Source organism: Frieseomelitta varia, unplaced genomic scaffold, assembly GCF_011392965.1.
Source record: "Frieseomelitta varia isolate USP_RPSP 00005682 unplaced genomic scaffold, Fvar_1.2 scaffold_315, whole genome shotgun sequence".
Lineage (NCBI taxonomy): Eukaryota > Metazoa > Arthropoda > Insecta > Hymenoptera > Apidae > Frieseomelitta > Frieseomelitta varia.
In genome coordinates, this window is record NW_025110052.1 from 244,802 (window position 1) to 262,804 (window position 18,003).

Sequence of the window (18,003 nt, forward strand, 5' to 3'; positions counted from 1 at the left end):
CGCCATCTGTCTTGATTAAAATATTTTCTAAATGGAAAAGGAGATTCCACCTAGGATAACAAGTGCACATCGATATACAATTAGTGACGAATTTTAGTTTAAACATTTGTAATGTTTCACGAAATATAATTTGTATATTAATACATAAAAATTAAAAACGTATGAGAATTTAAATAATATCGTTATTACCACTTAGGAGATTTGTGCATGTAAATATCGCATATACATATATGCACTTAATTTGTATACAATTTTTTTTAGCGATGTTAGCGTTAATAAATCAATAATTATTTCATAAGTTTGTTGAAATTGAATTAAAATAAAAATGTAAGAATGACAATTTAAACAATAATCGATTTTAAGTTTATTCTAAACTTATTTCAAATGATATCATCAAAGGTTATTTCATTCTTGTTTTGTGCATGAACTTTATTTTCGCGTGTGAAAAATTAATTATAGTCTCTACTTCTTGCTTATTTAATGTAAAGTTTTTCAAATTTAATGTTTAGTGTAATTGCAGATTCTGTGTTTGTCTAACAAACATTGAGAATTATAGTTAAGTTTAAAATTTACACAATGGCTGGATTTACATTGTCAAAAGTAAAATTACAGACTGATGTATACATGGTATGCTTGCAGCATGCCTTGTCGACAGAAAAATTTGAAGTAATGGGTCTACTAATTGGGGATGTATGTTCATTAGTGTATTTGTTATTTTATGTAACTTTTTATATATCTAAAAAATACATATTGCTTCATTAATGATTCATATTAGACAATATGTAATGTTGCAAACATCGTATCAGTCATTATTTTGAGACGTTTGGACAAAAAGAAAGACAGAGTAGAAATTTCAGTTGAACAACTGTTAAAAGCTGTCAGTGAAGCAGACCGTTTGAGTGAAGAATTACAACGTCCTGTGCACGTTCTTGGATGGTATCATTCTCATCCTCATATCACAGTTTATCCATCACATCTTGGTCAGTATAGAAATTATATATTATTAAAAAAGCAAATTATAATTAAATATTATCTTAATGTAAAAGAATATTTTTATAGATATTAGAACCCAAACAAATTATCAAACAATGGATGATGGTTTTGTGGGTTTAATATTTTCAGTATTTTCAGAAAGTAAAGAATCTAAGGTAAACAATAAGTAAATGATCTTAATATTGTGTCATATTTTCATTTTTCTAAATGAAATATTTTATAGGAGCAAGAGATTTCTTTAATTTGTTTTCAATCTCACAATGACAAAGTAGTAGAAATTCCATTAGAAATTGTTCATACACCAATAATATCAAATATATGTTTAAAAGTAAGTTTTCAAATAATACAAATCTAGTTGCTTTCAATCTATAACTAAATTTAATCTTCGTACATTTTTAGACAATGACAGATTTGTTAAAACTTTTGGTACAAGAAGAAGAAGAAACAGCAGAAACATTCGAAGATTGCCAGGATATTCTTGCCAGCATACACAATAATGCTGGTTAGTTTATTTATTTCATAATGTTAAAGAGGTTTATTTATTATAAACAATAAATTAATTGAATTGTTAATTACAGTGAGAACTCGAACATTAGTTCATATAACAGATATAATTACTAAGCCTTTGGTACTGATGTTTAAGAAAAGAATAGCTTTAAATAAATTACGCGCTGCATATCTTCAAAGACAACTACAAGAATTACAAGAAGTGTATAATTGATCAAAATTTTTGTTGTGATTCTCCATTTTTTGTGTTTTAATGTATTATATAAGTATATTAATTTCAGTATTTTTTAATTCTATGACAATAAATCTTCGTTTAATATTCGCACTATTTATTGTTATGAAAGATAAAATTATGTTCTGTATACAAACTGTAGCATCATGTAAGAAATAAAACATCATTAACTTTTCCTCGTGTTTATTTTAATGATGTCTTTGTAACCTAAATGAAGGATAAACGAATGAATCTTTCAGTGATTATTTTTATTTTACCTTTCACGAACAAAGATCTGGCAATACTTGCACAGTTCTATATTTACACTACGAGAACAACAGTGTATTTAAATAGACTTAAATGTATTCAAAACACGGATTCTGCAGAACGAGAAAGATGTATAGGATGAGAAGGACTACGTGCTAACCTTTTGCGAGGCAGCTTTTCCAAAGTAGTTAACAATTTTGCAAAGTCGGGCCGATTTTCTGCATGATATGACCAGCAAAGCATTAGGATATCCTATGAAATATATAAATAAATCAGTAAAAAAGCAATTGTGGAAATTTATGAATTTTTATGAAAGCTTGAAGATAAATTTAATTAAAATTTTATAAAATAATGTTGTACCTTTACATCACGAGAAGCTTGCAAATTAGCTAAAGTTTGTTTCATTCCTTTGCCAACTTGCCAAATGATAGCTTCTGGAGGTTGACCTTTAAATGGCCATTCTCCACATAGAAGCTCATACCATACAGTCCTACAATAATTTTAAATAAGTTTGGAAAAAATGATACTTTAAAATTATATTTTGTTATCTTCTTTCACTAACCCAAATGCATAAACATCAGAAGCTTCAGTAAAGGGTAATTCTTCCTGATCCCGATTCTCTTGCGGTCTCAATCGTCGAACAATTTCAGGAGCTAAATAACATAACCAGCCAGGTGATATACTCAATACATTTCCTTTTCTGTTTATAAAAAGAAAAATCAATAAATATAAAATCATATCTCATGTCATGGATTTAAATAAAAAATTTACCTGTTTCCGTAACAAAGTTTCGTAACACTAAACAAACCAAAATCGGTAATTACAACTTTTCCATTTTCTAAAAATATGTTTTTACTTTTGAGATCTTTGTGAATTATACCACGAGCGTGAAGATATCCCATTCCCTAAATGATAAAGGACATGTTAAAACTTATTTATTAAGGTAGTGAGACTTATATGATTTATATGGCGTACCTGAGAAATCTGTTGAGCGATGATAGTAGTTTTATTCATATTAAATTTATCTTTACGTAAATGAATATGAGTGTAAAGAGTCATGCCTTTGCTCATACTAGTCACTATCGCTAAGCGCGGAGGCTTCATGCAAGCTCCCATAAATAAAACTAGATTTTCGTGTCTAGTTTTTCGGAATGTAGATACCTATAAATTCGAATGATATACATAATTTCAACAATAAACATCAATTAAAATTTCAGTAGATAGTATTAAATTATTTGTATGTAAAAAAGAATTTAATTAAAAATAATAGTTTATTATATGTATAATTATATACTATGATTAATCAATTAATTTGTATTACATATAAGCAACTATATAGATTGTCTTTCCCATAAGATATCTTGTAAGTAGATATGAAATTTTACAATTACCGAAATTATACTATTATATCAGCTAATTATAAATTACATTATATTATAATATATTGTTATATTATAGAAGCACTCGAATTATATTTTCTTTTATTATAATATTTATTTACCTCCAATTTGAACGCTTCCAATGTTTTGTCATCGTCTGAATAATAGTCCATATTTAGAACTTTAATTGCAACATTACCATGCCAGTAACCCCTATACACTGTACCAAATCTTCCAGTGCCTATACGTTCTCCAATTTTTAATTCATCGAAAGGAATGTCCCATTCTCGCATAGATAACTGTAATATCAAATTTATTTATATATAATAATATTAAAAGAGACATTGATATTACATACACTATTTTGTCGTGGCCAGCGGCTATCTCCTGGTTCTCCATCAGAAACTTGAGAATCTTGTGAATCAACTCTAACAGGTGTTCGCTCCGAATCTGTGCTGACACTACCAGATCCTGAAACGCTCACAGTTCTTTCACTATCACTTGACATAGTTGTACCTTCAAGTCGATGAGTTTCTAATGTGACACCTCCTTTTTCATTGAGCACAACATCTAAAAGTAAAGTATCATAAATTTGTTATTTATTGGAATCATTATGAAATAGTTACCTGGAAAATGGAACTGTTTGGTAGGTGCCTGTGGGGTTTGGTTAGTATTGGCAGGTAGCAAAGCTGGACTAGAAGGCGTTGAGCTGTTACAGCTTGAGGTATTTGAACTAGAATCTGCGCCCTAAAAAATATAAGCTTGTAAGTTAATATTTAGTCATTAACGTAGAAGACAAAAAGAAAATAAAAAGATTTAAAATACATAATTATATACCTGAAAAGGTATATTCATAGAAGAATGTGGATGCGATCGTTTTCGATTTAAAGAGCTTAATAAATTTGAATTATGGTGACTGGGAGATGTTATACCAGGCTTACTTAATATTGGAGAAACACTCACCATACCTAAAAATTTAAATTTTTTAAAAATTCTCAAAAAAAAAGAAAAAAAAAAAAGAAATAAAAATCGACGAAATTAGATTTGAAAAGATATTATATACATACCGTCACCTTGTACAGTTCTTTTAAACTCATCAAAGAGTTCCTGAGGTAGGCCACAAGAAGGTGGTACTTTGGATTCGCAATCTCGATGACACTTGTATTTACATTCTTTGCATTTCAAACCAGTGCCTATAAACATCTGCTTATCGCAATAGTCGCAGGTTGTCATCATTTTAAAAGTTTTGGTAAAGCGGTGAGCAATTATATGGCCCATTCCCCGGGTTACGGTCGGAGTACGAGGTGACTTTGGCACTTGAAGACTTGTTACTATGACAATACAAATAATAACAATTTCTTATATTTTTATTTAAAAATATAAAATTTCTAAAATGGATGGTCAGATTTACCTGTTCCCTTAAAACTGTTGTCATCGCTTTCTGCACTAGAATAAGGTGGAGATTTAACAGGACTATTACTATTCAGCAAGAGACTTTCCCCTGTAATGTCTGCATTACTACTGCAAGATCCTGATTCTGTAGGCAAACGATTTCTTCTCCCAACAGAACCAACAAGATCATTTCCACAACTAAAAAAATAATACAAACACATTTAATATTAACTTTTCTTAAAACAGACAAAAAAGAAAACAACAATTAAAAATTAAATTATTACCTTAAAGCTGTATCACCATTTTCAAGACGGTTTGCTAATTGTGATTCATGAGACTTTGACTTAGTTAAAGGAAACACTTCTGGTTGTGATATTGTATTTTGTAAACCTATTTGATGTTTTTTATAAGGAGGAGGAGTCGTTGGAAATTTAATTCCTATTTCAAAAAAAAAAAACAAAATTTTATGTAATTGTATAAATAAATAATAAAAATACAACACTTACCACGTCCTGCCCTTTGTAAAAGAGGAGTGGAAGGAGGACTAGTTGAAGATAAGGATGTAACGGAAGAAGCTTGTGCTAATACATCACTGTTAAGATTATTGTTATTATTATGATATGGAATGCTGTCTTCTGAAGGAACAGAGCATCTTGTTGTACGTGATCTTGCTGGTCTGGGAGATGTTCCAGTACGTAAATGATGTCTATCCCAAGAATCCCAATATAAATTCATATCACTATTATCCATATCACCTTTTAGTAGAACATCTAAATAAAATATTATGTAAAACATATATAATGTGTACTTTTTATAATAATGGTGTGAAATATTGCAAAATCAAAAAATCATTACCCATATATCGACGAAGATTGTGCAATGCCCTGCATAATCTACGTAATTCTTCCTCGTGTTTTACATTATTTTCCCCCAACATACTACCTAACTCATGTTCAGATTTTTCTTTAAGAGCTTCAAGTGAAGTGGCTTTAGAACAAATCATCTAAAATTTATTAATAAAAATCGAAAATTTTAGTAATTACTTAAATGAGAGTAAAAATCTTGTGTTTAAACATTTATTTATACCTGAATAGATTCTTGAGTAAGACCCACTACTCTTAACCACTGTTGCAAAGATGGATATTGTTTCATTTCTGGAGGCAATGATTCTTCTAAAGCCAATTTGGCTTTGGTTACAAGTTGCTTTGAATATAATTTGATAAGTTTTCCCTAAAACACATATCATTTATATAAATAATGTAGGATTTATATCTCTTTTAACATTATTTGAAGTAATTATAGCTCAACTTTTGTTCAATTTTGTAGCTATCAAAAATGTGCTTTAGTCATTGATTTTTAAATTACACGCTACTTAGAAATCCTTTTCATTGAAGGGAGATTGAAAGGCTTATTCAAAAATCAAAAAAATCTTTTCAATAACATGAAGAACATTCTATGTCAAAAGATACAAAGTATAATTACTTAATTTTTATTGAAATCATTACGAGTAAAGAATACACAGTAAAAAAAGGATATCAGACAAGTTTGTTTCTAGGAGAAAAAGAAAAAAGATTCGTGACGATAAATTGTCAGCGTGTAAATGCAAATGCCAAGCTAATAAAGAAATGTATTTGCAACTTGTTGACAACCAGAAACGAACCATTCACGAGGTCAAGGCGATCGTGTTGAACGCAATTAAAGGAAAAATTAGGGAAGGATCGAGGGGATCGCGTGCTCTTCGAAATACCTCGAGAGTTCGGATTTCCTGTTGAGTCAGTTCCGCGCTGATGGAACATTGGGTCCTCAAGCCTTCGAGTCGTTCAGCGGAGATGTCAATCATGGATTGAACGACATCCAAGGCTCGACGGATTTCTTGTTCCGCATCTTCGCCGTCCGCCATCCCGTGGCACGGTGACGGCCCCGGGTGTCTCGTTGAACGCGAGGCCGGTTTCCTATTTCACAGGCATAATTTCGTCTTGCGCGGAGCTCCTATCGGTCACAGCTTTATTACTGTCTCTCCGTGTAACCAAACCACTTATCAACATTGACAACCATCTTGGCCGCCTATCGGTGACGTCAATCGGTGCCCAACAATCCGGGATCTCAGTGCGTTCATTCGAGCGATATCCGAGCGTTCCTGAAGTTGCATTTCTCGATCGTTTCTCCACAGTGTTGTGAAATATGTATACGGGGGATTATTTATAGATTTTAGATAACAAAAAAAAGTCACCTTTCAAGTTACAAGCAATTTTATTTTACGTTAGAAACATGCCGCTATCGATGAATTGACTGACAAACTTTCTGACCTTTTATCTCGATCATACTTCATGCTTCTCACTCTGACCCAATGACAAACACGAAAAATCAAAACGAATTTATGTTACAGGTAATTAGCATGATTGTAAAAAACAGTGAGAACTTGTTTCAAATGTCAAACTATGTAATTCGATAGGTTTTTAAGTTGAATTGAGAACTTCAGGTTAATTAACAATCATTATTGAGTAGAAGATGAACCGGTGCGTATCTGTCTTGATACGATCTATGGATTGAACCTGCTTGATCATTTTGGCGCAAATTTTAAATATTTTGTAACGCTGATCTTTCAATTTATATATTTGTAATTACACGTAATTATATATCATGAGACGTCTCTTAAGTTAAGTAAAAATTTAAAAATATTGTTTCGTCTCATCAAGTATCTTATTAAATCGGCTAGTTAATGTTATTTAAACAAGTTTAAACTTTGAAACAATAAAATAATGAAATAAATGGTACAATGAATTCACATGTAATATACATGTACGATAAATAACTTTTATCTCAATGAATAAAACATACATTAAATTGTTTAAAGTTGCGAGTAGGAATTAAGGCTGTTTTAAATGAAGTGCATTTGGCCTCAAGTGCATTGGTTTGGGAACGTTAGAAAGCTGATAGCACCGTATATAAGCACCACTTGCAACATTTCTTTCGTTGATTTTGGTGCATTCAATATGATATTCGAAGTTTCTTATCTAGCTGCCTTGCCCGGTCGATGAATGATCAAAATTTGTTCGTTGCCTCTTCGTTTTGGTGTCATGTATTTGCTAGGCGATATTTTGTGTTGTTTATCCTAGTCGTGAGATTTATAATTGTTGGTGTTGTATGTTAGCGTTAACAAGACTTTAGAGAAATGGTGAAAATAGACACGATACAAAAAAATTATCCGCTGCATTGGCTCGTGTGGAATAATAATTATGTAGAACTCGAGGAGGAATTATCTACAAAGCTGGTTGGTAAAGCAATAAAGAGATAAAAAGATAAAAAGGGAACTGTTATTTAGTCATTAATCATGTTCAGTCGTAAGCAGCACCTGTGATTAAACAGATGGTGACAATAGAGACACGCGATGCAACTATATTCATCAATTGTTTCTTTTTTCCCTTTCTACGAAACGAATATATATGACAGATGACAGTTTATATTTCGTGTTAAACACTTGCTTCGTAATTACTATGAAGCAAAAAATATGTATACATATGATAGAAATGTCTTTATTGATATTAAGAAACTGTCATAAAGAAATTGCATGTATACCATTTAGTTACAAGATTATATATCTTTCTTGTCAGTTATATTTTATTGTGTCAGATGAATGATTGATATTATTGTAATTGATTATGTATTATGATATTGGTCTAAGATCATTTGATACATTATCAGAGAGGTTGATGGAAGAAGCCATGCATGAGTTAGAAACCCTAAATGTTCCTTAATTTCTAACTTCTGATATTATGTATCCAATATATCACGATGGATTTGATGAGGCTTAATGGAAAGAGTATTGTGCTAGTTATTAATGTTGACAGCACTTAATATCATTTGTAATAAAAAAAGTCATTTAATATTTATTTATATATATTTTTATTAAGATTCAGATGTACATGTTTAAAATAATTTAAAAATATAATACGATATTTTTTTATAGCATGATATTGAAAAGCTTGATAACCGAGGAAGAACCCCATTGATGTTAGCTGTGACTTTAGGTCATATTGAATCTGTTGGAGTATTGTTGCAACATGAAGCTAATGTTAATACAGAGAATACTCAAGGATGGACTGGTAATAACTATGGGATTGTATCTATTAAATTGTCAAATTCATTGGTTCACTATTAAAATTTTAATTTTACATTGCAGTGGTTCAAGAGGCAGTTGGCACAGGAAATCCTGAGCTAATACAAATGGTGCTAGCACATAGGGATTATCAAAGATATTGTAATCGAGTAGCAGGTATTCCAGAACTGCTTCATAAACTTAAACAAGTGAGTTTAGTTAAGTCATATATCTACTAATTGTGCATAATACTTGAAAAAGTTTATAAGTATTTGAAAATTTTATCCAGTGTTTGTAGTAAAAATTTATTAATTATCTTTGCCAGACAAATGCTTATGATCAAGGATGCTTTCTCTTATGTGGTGGAAATTTTGATTTGTATAATCTGAGATTGAATGATATTTTCAGGCTCCTGATTTTTATGTAGAAATGAAATGGGAATTTACTAGTTGGGGTAATTATAAATTTATTAATTAATAAATTATAAATTTTCTTATTTTTTTCAATTAAAAATTAACGATTCTTTTTTTATTATTAGTTCCTCTTGCCTCTAGAATATGTCCTAGTGATACTTACAAGGTATACAAACAGGGCAGCAATGTACGAATCGACACAACTTTATTAGGATTTGATCATACAAAATGGCAACGTGGAAATCGTAGTTACGTTTTCAAGGGACAAAGTGAGTATTTAAATGTGGTTCTTTGCATGAATACATTAATATTTCTTAAGTTTATTTCAATTATCAGGTTTTTTTGGGTTTTTTTCATTTATACTAATAGTAGAGTCTTTTATTTGTTTTTTAATTGTGTATATTAAATGCAAGCTGCATCACATGTACCTGTGGCAATTAGATGTGAACGGAGTTATGTGTTCAGTATGGTGGGACGAGAGTCAGGTGACAGAATTATTTTTAAAATTAATGTGGTGTGCAGAATGGTAGAGTATATTACTAACACTGTGAAGTAGAGAAAATTTTTCTTATCTGTATATTTCTTTTCTTATCTGTATATTATCTATATATTTTTATTTATCATCACTTTCTTGGAATTTTATTACTCTTAAAAAGCTAATATAATAAATTGAAATAGATGGTAAGTGTAATCTAAATATTCTAAAAATTATTACTAATGTATTATATATTTTTTCAAGTAGTTAATTATATTTAAATTAAAAAAAATATTTAAAATAAATTAGTGTTAATGTAATTAGTAGTACGAAATTATAAATTTAAGTAGAACAATGCGAAATTTTATTTAATAAATATATTTTAATATGTTTTTTAATAATAACAAAATTTATTTATACAGATGATGGAGCAACAATGATGGAGGTGGATCACAAAACAAGAAAAGTATATGTTGAGCATATTAAACTCGTAGATATTGACGATATGCAATTAATGGAACCTTCTGAAGAAGGCGTATTAGCTCGGCTTACAAATCCGATTGTTACTACGTACATAGATACAGATAAAATTAGTTTCGAACGGTAATTGTTCTCTTTTACTATTGCTACTTTATTAGTATTATTACACACGTTTTTATTAACAATTATTTTTGTTTATCTAGTAATAAAGCTGGTTTGTGGGGCTGGCGCTCTGATAAAAGTGAAATAGTTAACGGACATGAGTGTAAAGTGTTTAGTGCATGCAATGTAGAATTAATAACGAAAACTCGATTAGAACATTTATCTGAACCTGATAAGGCACGAGCTCGTGCTCCACGTACACCTCTTCAATCATTTCTTGGTATGGCGGAACAACAGCAGGAGAACAGTAATAACGCAACTACTAGTGTAATTTTCTTTTTTTGAACATTTTTACTTATATTATGTGATCACATTGAAACTAATTTATTATTCGTTTTAGGAAGAATATAATAATGTCGGAAATCCTTCTAATATAACAGCTGAGGAATATTTTGACCCGGATGTTGATTTGAATGGAAGGGATATAGGTAGACCAAAAGAAGTTAATACGAAAATTCAAAAGTTTAAGGTATTGTAATAAAACATTATGAATATTAAGGTAATATCTCTATGAAATGAATATAATTAAGTCTAAAATTGCAGGCAACTTTATGGCTTAGTGAACAGTACCCATTAAGTCTTCAAGAACAAATTATGCCAATTGTCGATCTTATGGCAATATCTAGTTCACATTTTGCAAAATTAAAGGATTTTATTCAAATGCAATTACCTGCTGGATTTCCTGTTAAAATTGGTAAACTTTGTATTATATTCTTTTTTGAATGAATTAGTATTCTTTGATAAATGATGGAATTAATTCCCTTCTTTTTGTAGAAATTCCTCTGTTTCATATATTAAATGCAAGGATAACGTTTGGAAACATTTTTGGCATGGATCAAGAAGTACCGCATGTAGGACATTTACAAGAAACTAACAGAATGACTTGTCTAGTTGATGATATTTGTTTTGAAGCACCAGTGGGATACGTAAAACTAGGTAAATTTAATATATATAAATGAATGATATATAAATAGATAATTACATGAATTATACATATATATACATTAAATATTATTAGAAAAATATGTATTATATAATTGTCTGTTTATATATAATTCAGCAGGTGCTGAAGTTCGGACACAATTTAGTATGGAAGAAGAAGACGATCTGTTACAATTTGCTATTCAACAAAGTTTGTTGGAAGTTGGAAGTGAACGTGATGAGGTACAGATATCTAAAGTTTCTTATATCTCTTCAAAAAGATTTATATATAAAAATAAATTCTAATAGCGTAATTCAATTTATTAAGATTGATATATGGGAGGCCTTACGAGCGCAAAAACCATCACGACCCACGACGCCCAATATGACAACTGAGGAAGAGAGGCAGTTGCAGAGGTATGAAAATATATTGTTTATAGGAACGCATGTGGCATTTCAAATATTTTGTTTTTATTTTAAAAGTTCTAAATATTTTATTTTGCATGTGTTCTTATGCAACAATTCAAATTCAGAAAGGTGGGTGATGGATTGTAATCAGTATTAGATGCATAATAAATATTTAAATTAACATTGTAAATGTTCTTACAGAAAATTCAAGGAATTGCAGTTAAAAAATATATATATAATTAATTTTGACACTTAATTTTTTGTATATGTTAATAATATTATTACGAATTTTTTGTGGTATAGCAATATGATTAATATTAGACATATAATTATATAATATTAAGAAATTTGTTTGATAACTAATTATAAATTTTTACCTTCATCTTTAATGCAGAGCTATTCAGGCAAGCCTGGCGCTGTGTCAAGATAGTAACGTTGGCTGTGCGAGCGGTCGAAGTAATTCGGATAAGACAAATGACATAGAAAATGCTGACTCGCTTGAAGATACAGCAGAACAATTAAGACTGGCGCTAAGACTGTCAGAATTACAACAGTTGGAAGAAGAACAGCGTCGATTGTTAGAGGAAGAAACATTTCGACAAGTGTTGGAGTTATCTCTTACAGACAAGTGAACGTGCAATAGTCATTAAGAAATTTGATCAAATTATACTTCCATGATTATGTGAAATCTTCCAGCTGCGCAAGCATCATGTAGCGCGAAATCATTTCCTACAGTTCACAAAAACATTAAATAAGTAAACCTGTTGTTTACAACAGATACTTGTTATATTATAATATATAGTTACAGTATGTATAAGTATATATATGTGTGTATATATACTATATCTATATATATATAGATATATGTAAATATATATATATATATATATAGTTACGAAATACAAGTCAAACGATGGAAATAATATAACATTAACTATGAAAGTAAACGATTTAAATTATGTTATTTATTTCTTAGCTACATTTTATATAAATGAAAAGATTGAGTAGTATGGAGGAACATGGTATATATATAATACTCAGAAGTCTTGAAAATTACAATTGCTCTGATAGAAAAATCAGAATATCCAATTCACGTTCAAGTCGAATAATATTAAATAAATAAGGGTAACATCTCGTTGAAAGTGCTGTAAGTTATGACTGTCAATATTTCGAATAAAAAGCTTGTAATTCTCAAGCCTTCGACGATTATTCGTTTTGTCCTTTCTCCTAGTAATTAGATTCGAATCTTCAAAAATTTTTAGCATAAAAATTTAGGGATACATATATCGGATTAATATTTTAATTACTATCCTATATAATAACCTATCTAAAAAAATTGCCTCTCGTAACATTCGGGCAATTGAAACTATTCCAAGTTCCTTTTTATACCCGTGATAATATAATTGTAAGTAGCGTTTCAATTAGTTGAGAATAGCAACGGTATAACGAAAGTGTATTATTTATTTCTTTCTTATAGTTTATTCATTGCAAATGAATAATTTCGTTGAAATGTTTAGTACAAATTAAGCGTATGAAATAAAAAACAGAAAAAATTATTAATTATCTTGTTATCAGTATACCAACAATTTATCGAGAAACAAACGTAACTGTATTACATATCATTGTTCTGTAAAAATTTTTATTCCAAAGATAAATTATTGTTTGTTACAATATTTCTTTTATAAATGAATTTATTAATTATAACAAAATATAATTGCAATACATTAATTATATTGTAATAAAAAGGTATATTTCTACAAGTGGTATATAATAGACATAATTACGTGTATAAAATAAAATGTGTGTAGAAAAATACGAAAAAAAATATTTATATTACAATGAAGAGCAGAAATTATATTTATTACCAATCAGTGACAATGATCAATCTGCCAGGTAATGGATTATTCAAATTCTGATTGTGCCCTGAAATAGAAATAATGTTTTTATAATAAAATTACATTTCGCATTATCTATAAAGTATAATCTGAGCAATATCTTTATATAATTCTATTTGTTTCTTCACATAATTTCATCTTAAATATATACCTCTTAAATATAGTGTTTAATATACTTGCACTTTCCGTAAAACGTTGTTCATTCTTGTGTGCTTGTTGGTGCCATTTTTTGCGCACAGCATTCCAATGTGCTCTGTGTTCTCTTAACAACATTTCTCGTGATTTTAGGGTTTGTCCGTCCTACAATGTATTATGTATTATGTATAAAATGTATTTATTACGTGATTATGATATTGTATTAGATTGATAAATTAAGATCTATCAAGATAGATATCTCACATAATCCAAGTTCAATTCTTCTTTTTCTCTAGGTATTGGTGAAGGTATACGGTTTCTAGGTATAGCTTCTTCACAAGGTAATGGAGGTGGCAAATAATAAACATCACGAACTTCTCCATTACTGTCCAATATATTGTTACTTATATTAACTTCATTTACTATTTCTGGACTTGGACTGCGTATTCTGAATATAAAAACAATATACAAATCATCTTTTCTTAATACTTTTTAAAATCTAAAATAATGCGTAATAAGATAATTAAGTGGTTCCTCCCACAATGTTTTATAAATAATGTTAGTTATAATTACATTAAAGTTAGTATCTACATGTATGAAACTGTATTAGAAATAATCAAATATTATAAGACTGTTATACATAGAAATCAAAATGGACAAATAATATTTCAATATTTACAGTTTTGCAACTGTCTTCTATTTACTTACTTTGGTACAAGATTAGGATTTCTTGGTTGATTTGCCATCCAAGCTCTACATATGGGATAAAGTGGTGTATCTTCTTGAAATTGTGCTAAATCAACACTTCTGTCAAATAGCTTCATAACATAAGTATGATGAAATGCAGTATCCATTTGTATTTGTCTACGACGTCTTACTTTACGTGGTTGTTGAAAACCCATTGATTTTGTTCTATACATGTTATCTCTGTAAAAAAAGATAAAAAAAAATACATTATTTTATTATAAGGAGAAGCATTTTAAGAGAAATTACATTTTCTTCATTGAATGTCTATAATCTTGTGCAGAACTTTCTTCACTTGAATCTGCTGAGGATCCTGTATCACTATGTTGTAATAACTCTCTAAGAGCACCTTTTAAACGATCTCTTGCAACAAGTACATCACTGTCTCCTAAAACAATATATTTTAATACCAATTACTTCATATAGATTGATTTAATAATTAAATATAAACGATATTTTCTATTACCTAATTCATCTTTTATTTCCACCTTTACACGACTAGGCATTGTTACAGGTGGTGGTTGAATATTTCTTTTTTTCCCCATCTAAATTACAAAAATGTATTATGTCATATAAATATTTACAATAGTTCTTTCAATTACTATAATAAGAATTTATTACAAGCATACCTTCCAACTAAGTTTAATTCATTTGCACGATGAATTAAATAGATTACGATTCTTTCTAGCAGACAAAAATTGTATATAAATACTATTGTAAAAGTAAGATATTCATATATTTGTTAATGATAATATCACGCATACACATAAAGTATGAGGTTAGGATACGAAACACAATTTAATTTTACGATAAATGAGTACAAACTAATTTCGAATTATATTTTCGTTTAATTTTTAATTTTTTTAAAATAAAAATTATGTTACGTTAGTTAAATAAAAAACAATTATTATGACACAAATTAAATAGTCTTTAGTAATATAATGAGTTATGGGCGTGGGTTACTTCTTCTTCTTCTTCTTCTTCGGGACAATATAGTTTGTTATTGGATTATGTTCAATTTTTAATATTTTTATCGGTAGGTCTTAACTTTTTTATGTTTTTACAATCTGATCTTGTTAATTTAATTGACTGTATTTAAAGGTTTATTAAATTACATTTGAACCAATATTAAATGCCAAATGTTGTATGATTTTACTGCTGTATGATTAGAAGCTCATTAAGGAATGTGTGTATGTACATATTAAGAAATTGTGCAGAAGTTAAATTGTTTTGAATACTTTTATACAAATAATATCTCAATAATGTTTTAAAGCTTCATGTAATTTCAATATGTATTAAGTTTTTAATGTTTCAGATTGTCAAAAACTAACAAAAAAATGCGGCTGTTAGATATTGAAGTATTTTTAATTATTAATATAATAAGTGCAACATTCATCCTTGCTTATAATTGTCTTCTAAATAATAAAGATTATAAATGTAGACTAGGAACTAAAACACCATATAGATTTATATCAAACAATAATGATTCTCCTCTTGAATACTCAGGTAATATCTAATTTAATAACTAACAATGAAATATCCTTTATTTTTCTATTCAGTATAAATACAAAAATTTCTTTTATCATAGGTTGTGTTCCAAGAAAGATATGGTTAATTTTAAGACATGGTACAAGATATCCTGGTAAGAAGTATATAACGCCCATGATTGAAACACTGCCGAAGTTACAAAAAATTATCCTAGATAACTATAAAAAAAGCAAAACAGAATGTACAGAAGAAGATATAGATTTATTCAAAGAGTGGAAAATCACTTTTACTGAAGACGATGTTATGAAATTAGCAGAAGAAGGAGAAGATGAAATGATTGATATTGGAGAGAGATATCAATCTAGATTTCCTACTCTTATGCCAGAAATCTATGATAATCAAACTTACAAAGTAAAGGGATATCATTTCTCACTTTTGACCTTTGAATTTCCCTATTATAATCGTTAAATAGAAATATTTATTTTTAGTTTAAACATACTGCCACTCAACGCACAGAGGAAAGTGCTAAGAACTTTGCCACTGGCTTATTTGGAAGACACAGCAGTTATCGAGTTCAGTATCCAAAGGCAGAACACAAAGATCCTGTGTTAAGAGTAATTTACAACCATATAACTCAATAATTGTGCAATTTTTCATTATTTAATCATTTCATTTTAAGTTTTTAGTTTTATAAACGTTGTGAACGTTGGCGTTCCGAAGTGGACAAAAATCCGGATTCGCAAATAGAAAAAGACAAGTTCTTGAGAAGCAATGTCTATAAGAAGATGTTGCAAGACGTTTCCAAGCGTATTGGTTATCAGATTGATCACGGTATGCAGTATGTACGACAACTAATTTTGAAACACTAAGAAGATATATGTATGTATCGTAGAAATATTTACGTTTCAGAAAATGCACATTTGATGTACGTGGCGTGTGGATTTGAAACCGCATGGCATAAAAATTATGAATCGCCATGGTGTAGAATATTTTCATTAGACGATTTCAAAGTAAATTTTAAAATTTAATTATTTGTTATGTAATTGTTTGTTAAATTTATTGATATTGTTTTTAGGTACTGGAGTTTGCAAGTGATTTAGAATATTATTGGAACGATGGATATGGCTACAAATTAACTTACGAACAAGCGTGTCCAGCTTTGAGAGATGTCTTTGATTTTTTCGCGTGGGAGTATATTGTTTCCTTTAAAATTTACTTAGACCGAATATTATGTTGCTAAAAATTTTATTTTTAATTTGTAGGACAGACGAAGGACCAGTGGTATCGGCATATTTTACTCATTCGGGGACTATTTTAAAATTGTTAGCTCTCTTAGGAATCGCTAAGGAGGACCAACATTTAACACATGATTTATTTTCGTTGTATGGGGAGAACAGAGCCTGGAGAACTGGGATTATCGATACTTTCGCATCTAATATTGCCTTCGTTTTATACAAGTAAAATATTCATATATTTTACATATAGTCTAACTATAATATGATGTAATATAATAATGCTTCTTTTTATTTTAGTTGTTCTGGAATTTCCAGTGTTCTTTTTATGCATCAGGAAAGACCATTACATCTTCCAGGTTGTCCCATGAACATGCCATGTGCGTTGTCTACAATGAAAGCACTTTATCCTGATCAAGAAGAAGAGTGTCAGTTTGAAACAATGTGTTCGTTAGAGGAATCATCATAAAACTGATGCAGAACCATAATATATATTATGAATTGTATTATATATATATTTTTATTAAATATTTATTATACATATATCATACTCATGCGAGAGTATGAGAACCAAGTGAATAAGAACGTTTCATTTCTATATTTTCCTAGAAATTAATTTATTACATTTGTAGTGACATTTGAATTGCACTTTGTTATTAATTATTGTTTTGTCCTTGCAAAAATTGTCAATTGCTTTTAAAATTAGATTTATAACAATAAATAGAGATGTAATTATTACAAGCATTGTTACTTAAAAATTGTAGTTAAAAATAAAAAATAAAGAAGAATTGAATGTGTATTTATG

The 18,003-nt window shown here is 29.2% G+C and overlaps 5 protein-coding genes across 17 annotated transcripts; 3 read left to right on the forward strand and 2 right to left on the reverse strand.

Moving 5' to 3' along the window:
• The first annotated feature begins 1 nt into the window (after position 1).
• On the forward strand, positions 2 to 1,907 carry LOC122529921 (lys-63-specific deubiquitinase BRCC36-like). 5 transcript variants are annotated; one of them, XM_043656454.1, is made up of 7 exons: positions 2 to 209; positions 510 to 690; positions 776 to 980; positions 1,060 to 1,148; positions 1,217 to 1,321; positions 1,393 to 1,495; positions 1,572 to 1,907. In XM_043656454.1, exons 2-7 carry the CDS (start codon positions 577 to 579, stop codon positions 1,712 to 1,714), a joined length of 759 nt encoding a protein of 252 aa, XP_043512389.1. In that variant the 5' UTR covers positions 2 to 209; positions 510 to 576; the 3' UTR covers positions 1,715 to 1,907. The 5 variants fall into 5 exon arrangements, with proteins under 5 accessions (XP_043512389.1, XP_043512388.1, XP_043512390.1 ...); XM_043656453.1 differs by having other exon boundaries at positions 521 to 690; XM_043656455.1 differs by having other exon boundaries at positions 5 to 108; positions 521 to 690.
• Positions 1,908 to 1,965: 58 nt separating this feature from the next.
• On the reverse strand, positions 1,966 to 6,876 carry LOC122529916 (kinase suppressor of Ras 2). The gene is made up of 16 exons (XM_043656440.1): positions 6,497 to 6,876; positions 5,836 to 5,979; positions 5,605 to 5,752; positions 5,256 to 5,519; positions 5,034 to 5,187; positions 4,769 to 4,947; positions 4,425 to 4,688; positions 4,195 to 4,325; positions 3,984 to 4,104; positions 3,716 to 3,927; positions 3,480 to 3,656; positions 2,954 to 3,139; positions 2,750 to 2,883; positions 2,541 to 2,678; positions 2,339 to 2,468; positions 1,966 to 2,230 (listed from the first exon to the last, which is right to left on the reverse strand). Exons 1-16 carry the CDS (start codon positions 6,647 to 6,649, stop codon positions 2,078 to 2,080), a joined length of 2,688 nt encoding a protein of 895 aa, XP_043512375.1. The 5' UTR covers positions 6,650 to 6,876; the 3' UTR covers positions 1,966 to 2,077.
• A 799-nt stretch (positions 6,877 to 7,675) lies between these two features.
• LOC122529917 (ankyrin repeat domain-containing protein 13D) lies at positions 7,676 to 12,899 on the forward strand. Of its 5 annotated transcripts, none has more exons than XM_043656442.1 (14): positions 7,676 to 8,020; positions 8,717 to 8,852; positions 8,930 to 9,054; positions 9,254 to 9,299; positions 9,384 to 9,527; positions 9,672 to 9,743; positions 10,156 to 10,336; positions 10,417 to 10,642; positions 10,716 to 10,844; positions 10,919 to 11,069; positions 11,150 to 11,311; positions 11,439 to 11,539; positions 11,625 to 11,713; positions 12,099 to 12,899. In XM_043656442.1, the coding sequence occupies exons 1-14, from the start codon at positions 7,922 to 7,924 to the stop codon at positions 12,334 to 12,336; spliced, it is 1,899 nt and encodes a 632-aa protein (XP_043512377.1). In that variant the 5' UTR covers positions 7,676 to 7,921; the 3' UTR covers positions 12,337 to 12,899. The 5 variants fall into 5 exon arrangements, with proteins under 5 accessions (XP_043512377.1, XP_043512376.1, XP_043512379.1 ...); XM_043656441.1 differs by having other exon boundaries at positions 7,681 to 8,020; positions 11,436 to 11,539; XM_043656444.1 differs by lacking the exon at positions 9,672 to 9,743 and having other exon boundaries at positions 7,681 to 8,020.
• A 536-nt stretch (positions 12,900 to 13,435) lies between these two features.
• On the reverse strand, positions 13,436 to 15,612 carry LOC122529920 (protein lin-37 homolog). 4 transcript variants are annotated; one of them, XM_043656450.1, is made up of 8 exons: positions 15,594 to 15,612; positions 15,108 to 15,162; positions 14,945 to 15,023; positions 14,728 to 14,866; positions 14,443 to 14,661; positions 13,999 to 14,182; positions 13,751 to 13,899; positions 13,436 to 13,627 (listed from the first exon to the last, which is right to left on the reverse strand). In XM_043656450.1, exons 3-8 carry the CDS (start codon positions 15,021 to 15,023, stop codon positions 13,606 to 13,608), a joined length of 792 nt encoding a protein of 263 aa, XP_043512385.1. In that variant the 5' UTR covers positions 15,108 to 15,162; positions 15,594 to 15,612; the 3' UTR covers positions 13,436 to 13,605. The 4 variants fall into 4 exon arrangements, with proteins under 4 accessions (XP_043512385.1, XP_043512386.1, XP_043512387.1 ...); XM_043656451.1 differs by lacking the exon at positions 15,594 to 15,612 and adding an exon at positions 15,442 to 15,532; XM_043656452.1 differs by lacking the exon at positions 15,594 to 15,612 and having other exon boundaries at positions 13,780 to 13,899; positions 15,108 to 15,334.
• Positions 15,424 to 17,773, forward strand: LOC122529919 (multiple inositol polyphosphate phosphatase 1). Of its 2 annotated transcripts, XM_043656448.1 has the most exons (10): positions 15,424 to 15,514; positions 15,794 to 15,984; positions 16,067 to 16,120; positions 16,181 to 16,377; positions 16,455 to 16,580; positions 16,653 to 16,797; positions 16,876 to 16,976; positions 17,042 to 17,151; positions 17,229 to 17,423; positions 17,499 to 17,773. In XM_043656448.1, exons 2-10 carry the CDS (start codon positions 15,816 to 15,818, stop codon positions 17,665 to 17,667), a joined length of 1,266 nt encoding a protein of 421 aa, XP_043512383.1. In that variant the 5' UTR covers positions 15,424 to 15,514; positions 15,794 to 15,815; the 3' UTR covers positions 17,668 to 17,773. The 2 variants fall into 2 exon arrangements, with proteins under 2 accessions (XP_043512383.1, XP_043512382.1); XM_043656447.1 differs by having other exon boundaries at positions 16,067 to 16,377.
• Positions 17,774 to 18,003: the final 230 nt, after the last annotated feature.

Excerpts from the sequence above, each read along its gene's own strand:
- LOC122529921 (XM_043656454.1), top strand. The coding sequence starts at position 577 with ATGGCTGGATTTACATTGTCAAAAGTAAAATTACAGACTGATGTATAC. Across the intron at positions 981-1,059 it reads AGTTTATCCATCACATCTTG|ATATTAGAACCCAAACAAAT; the intron begins GTCAGTATAGAA and ends ATATTTTTATAG. Across the intron at positions 1,322-1,392 it reads TATCAAATATATGTTTAAAA|ACAATGACAGATTTGTTAAA; the intron begins GTAAGTTTTCAA and ends GTACATTTTTAG.
- LOC122529916 (XM_043656440.1), bottom strand. The coding sequence starts at position 6,649 with ATGGCGGACGGCGAAGATGCGGAACAAGAAATCCGTCGAGCCTTGGAT. Across the intron at positions 4,326-4,424 it reads AAGAACTGTACAAGGTGACG|GTATGGTGAGTGTTTCTCCA; the intron begins GTATGTATATAA and ends TTAAATTTTTAG. Across the intron at positions 2,679-2,749 it reads AAACTTTGTTACGGAAACAG|AAAAGGAAATGTATTGAGTA; the intron begins GTAAATTTTTTA and ends TTTTATAAACAG.
- LOC122529917 (XM_043656441.1), top strand. The coding sequence starts at position 7,922 with ATGGTGAAAATAGACACGATACAAAAAAATTATCCGCTGCATTGGCTC. Across the intron at positions 9,055-9,253 it reads TGCTTCATAAACTTAAACAA|GCTCCTGATTTTTATGTAGA; the intron begins GTGAGTTTAGTT and ends TGATATTTTCAG. Across the intron at positions 10,643-10,715 it reads GTAATAACGCAACTACTAGT|GAAGAATATAATAATGTCGG; the intron begins GTAATTTTCTTT and ends TATTCGTTTTAG.
- LOC122529920 (XM_043656450.1), bottom strand. The coding sequence starts at position 15,023 with ATGGGGAAAAAAAGAAATATTCAACCACCACCTGTAACAATGCCTAGT. Across the intron at positions 14,867-14,944 it reads GGAAATAAAAGATGAATTAG|GAGACAGTGATGTACTTGTT; the intron begins GTAATAGAAAAT and ends ATATTGTTTTAG. Across the intron at positions 13,900-13,998 it reads AAGAATTGAACTTGGATTAT|GACGGACAAACCCTAAAATC; the intron begins GTGAGATATCTA and ends AATACATTGTAG.
- LOC122529919 (XM_043656447.1), top strand. The coding sequence starts at position 15,816 with ATGCGGCTGTTAGATATTGAAGTATTTTTAATTATTAATATAATAAGT. Across the intron at positions 15,985-16,066 it reads TTCTCCTCTTGAATACTCAG|GTTGTGTTCCAAGAAAGATA; the intron begins GTAATATCTAAT and ends CTTTTATCATAG. Across the intron at positions 16,798-16,875 it reads TGGTTATCAGATTGATCACG|AAAATGCACATTTGATGTAC; the intron begins GTATGCAGTATG and ends TTTACGTTTCAG.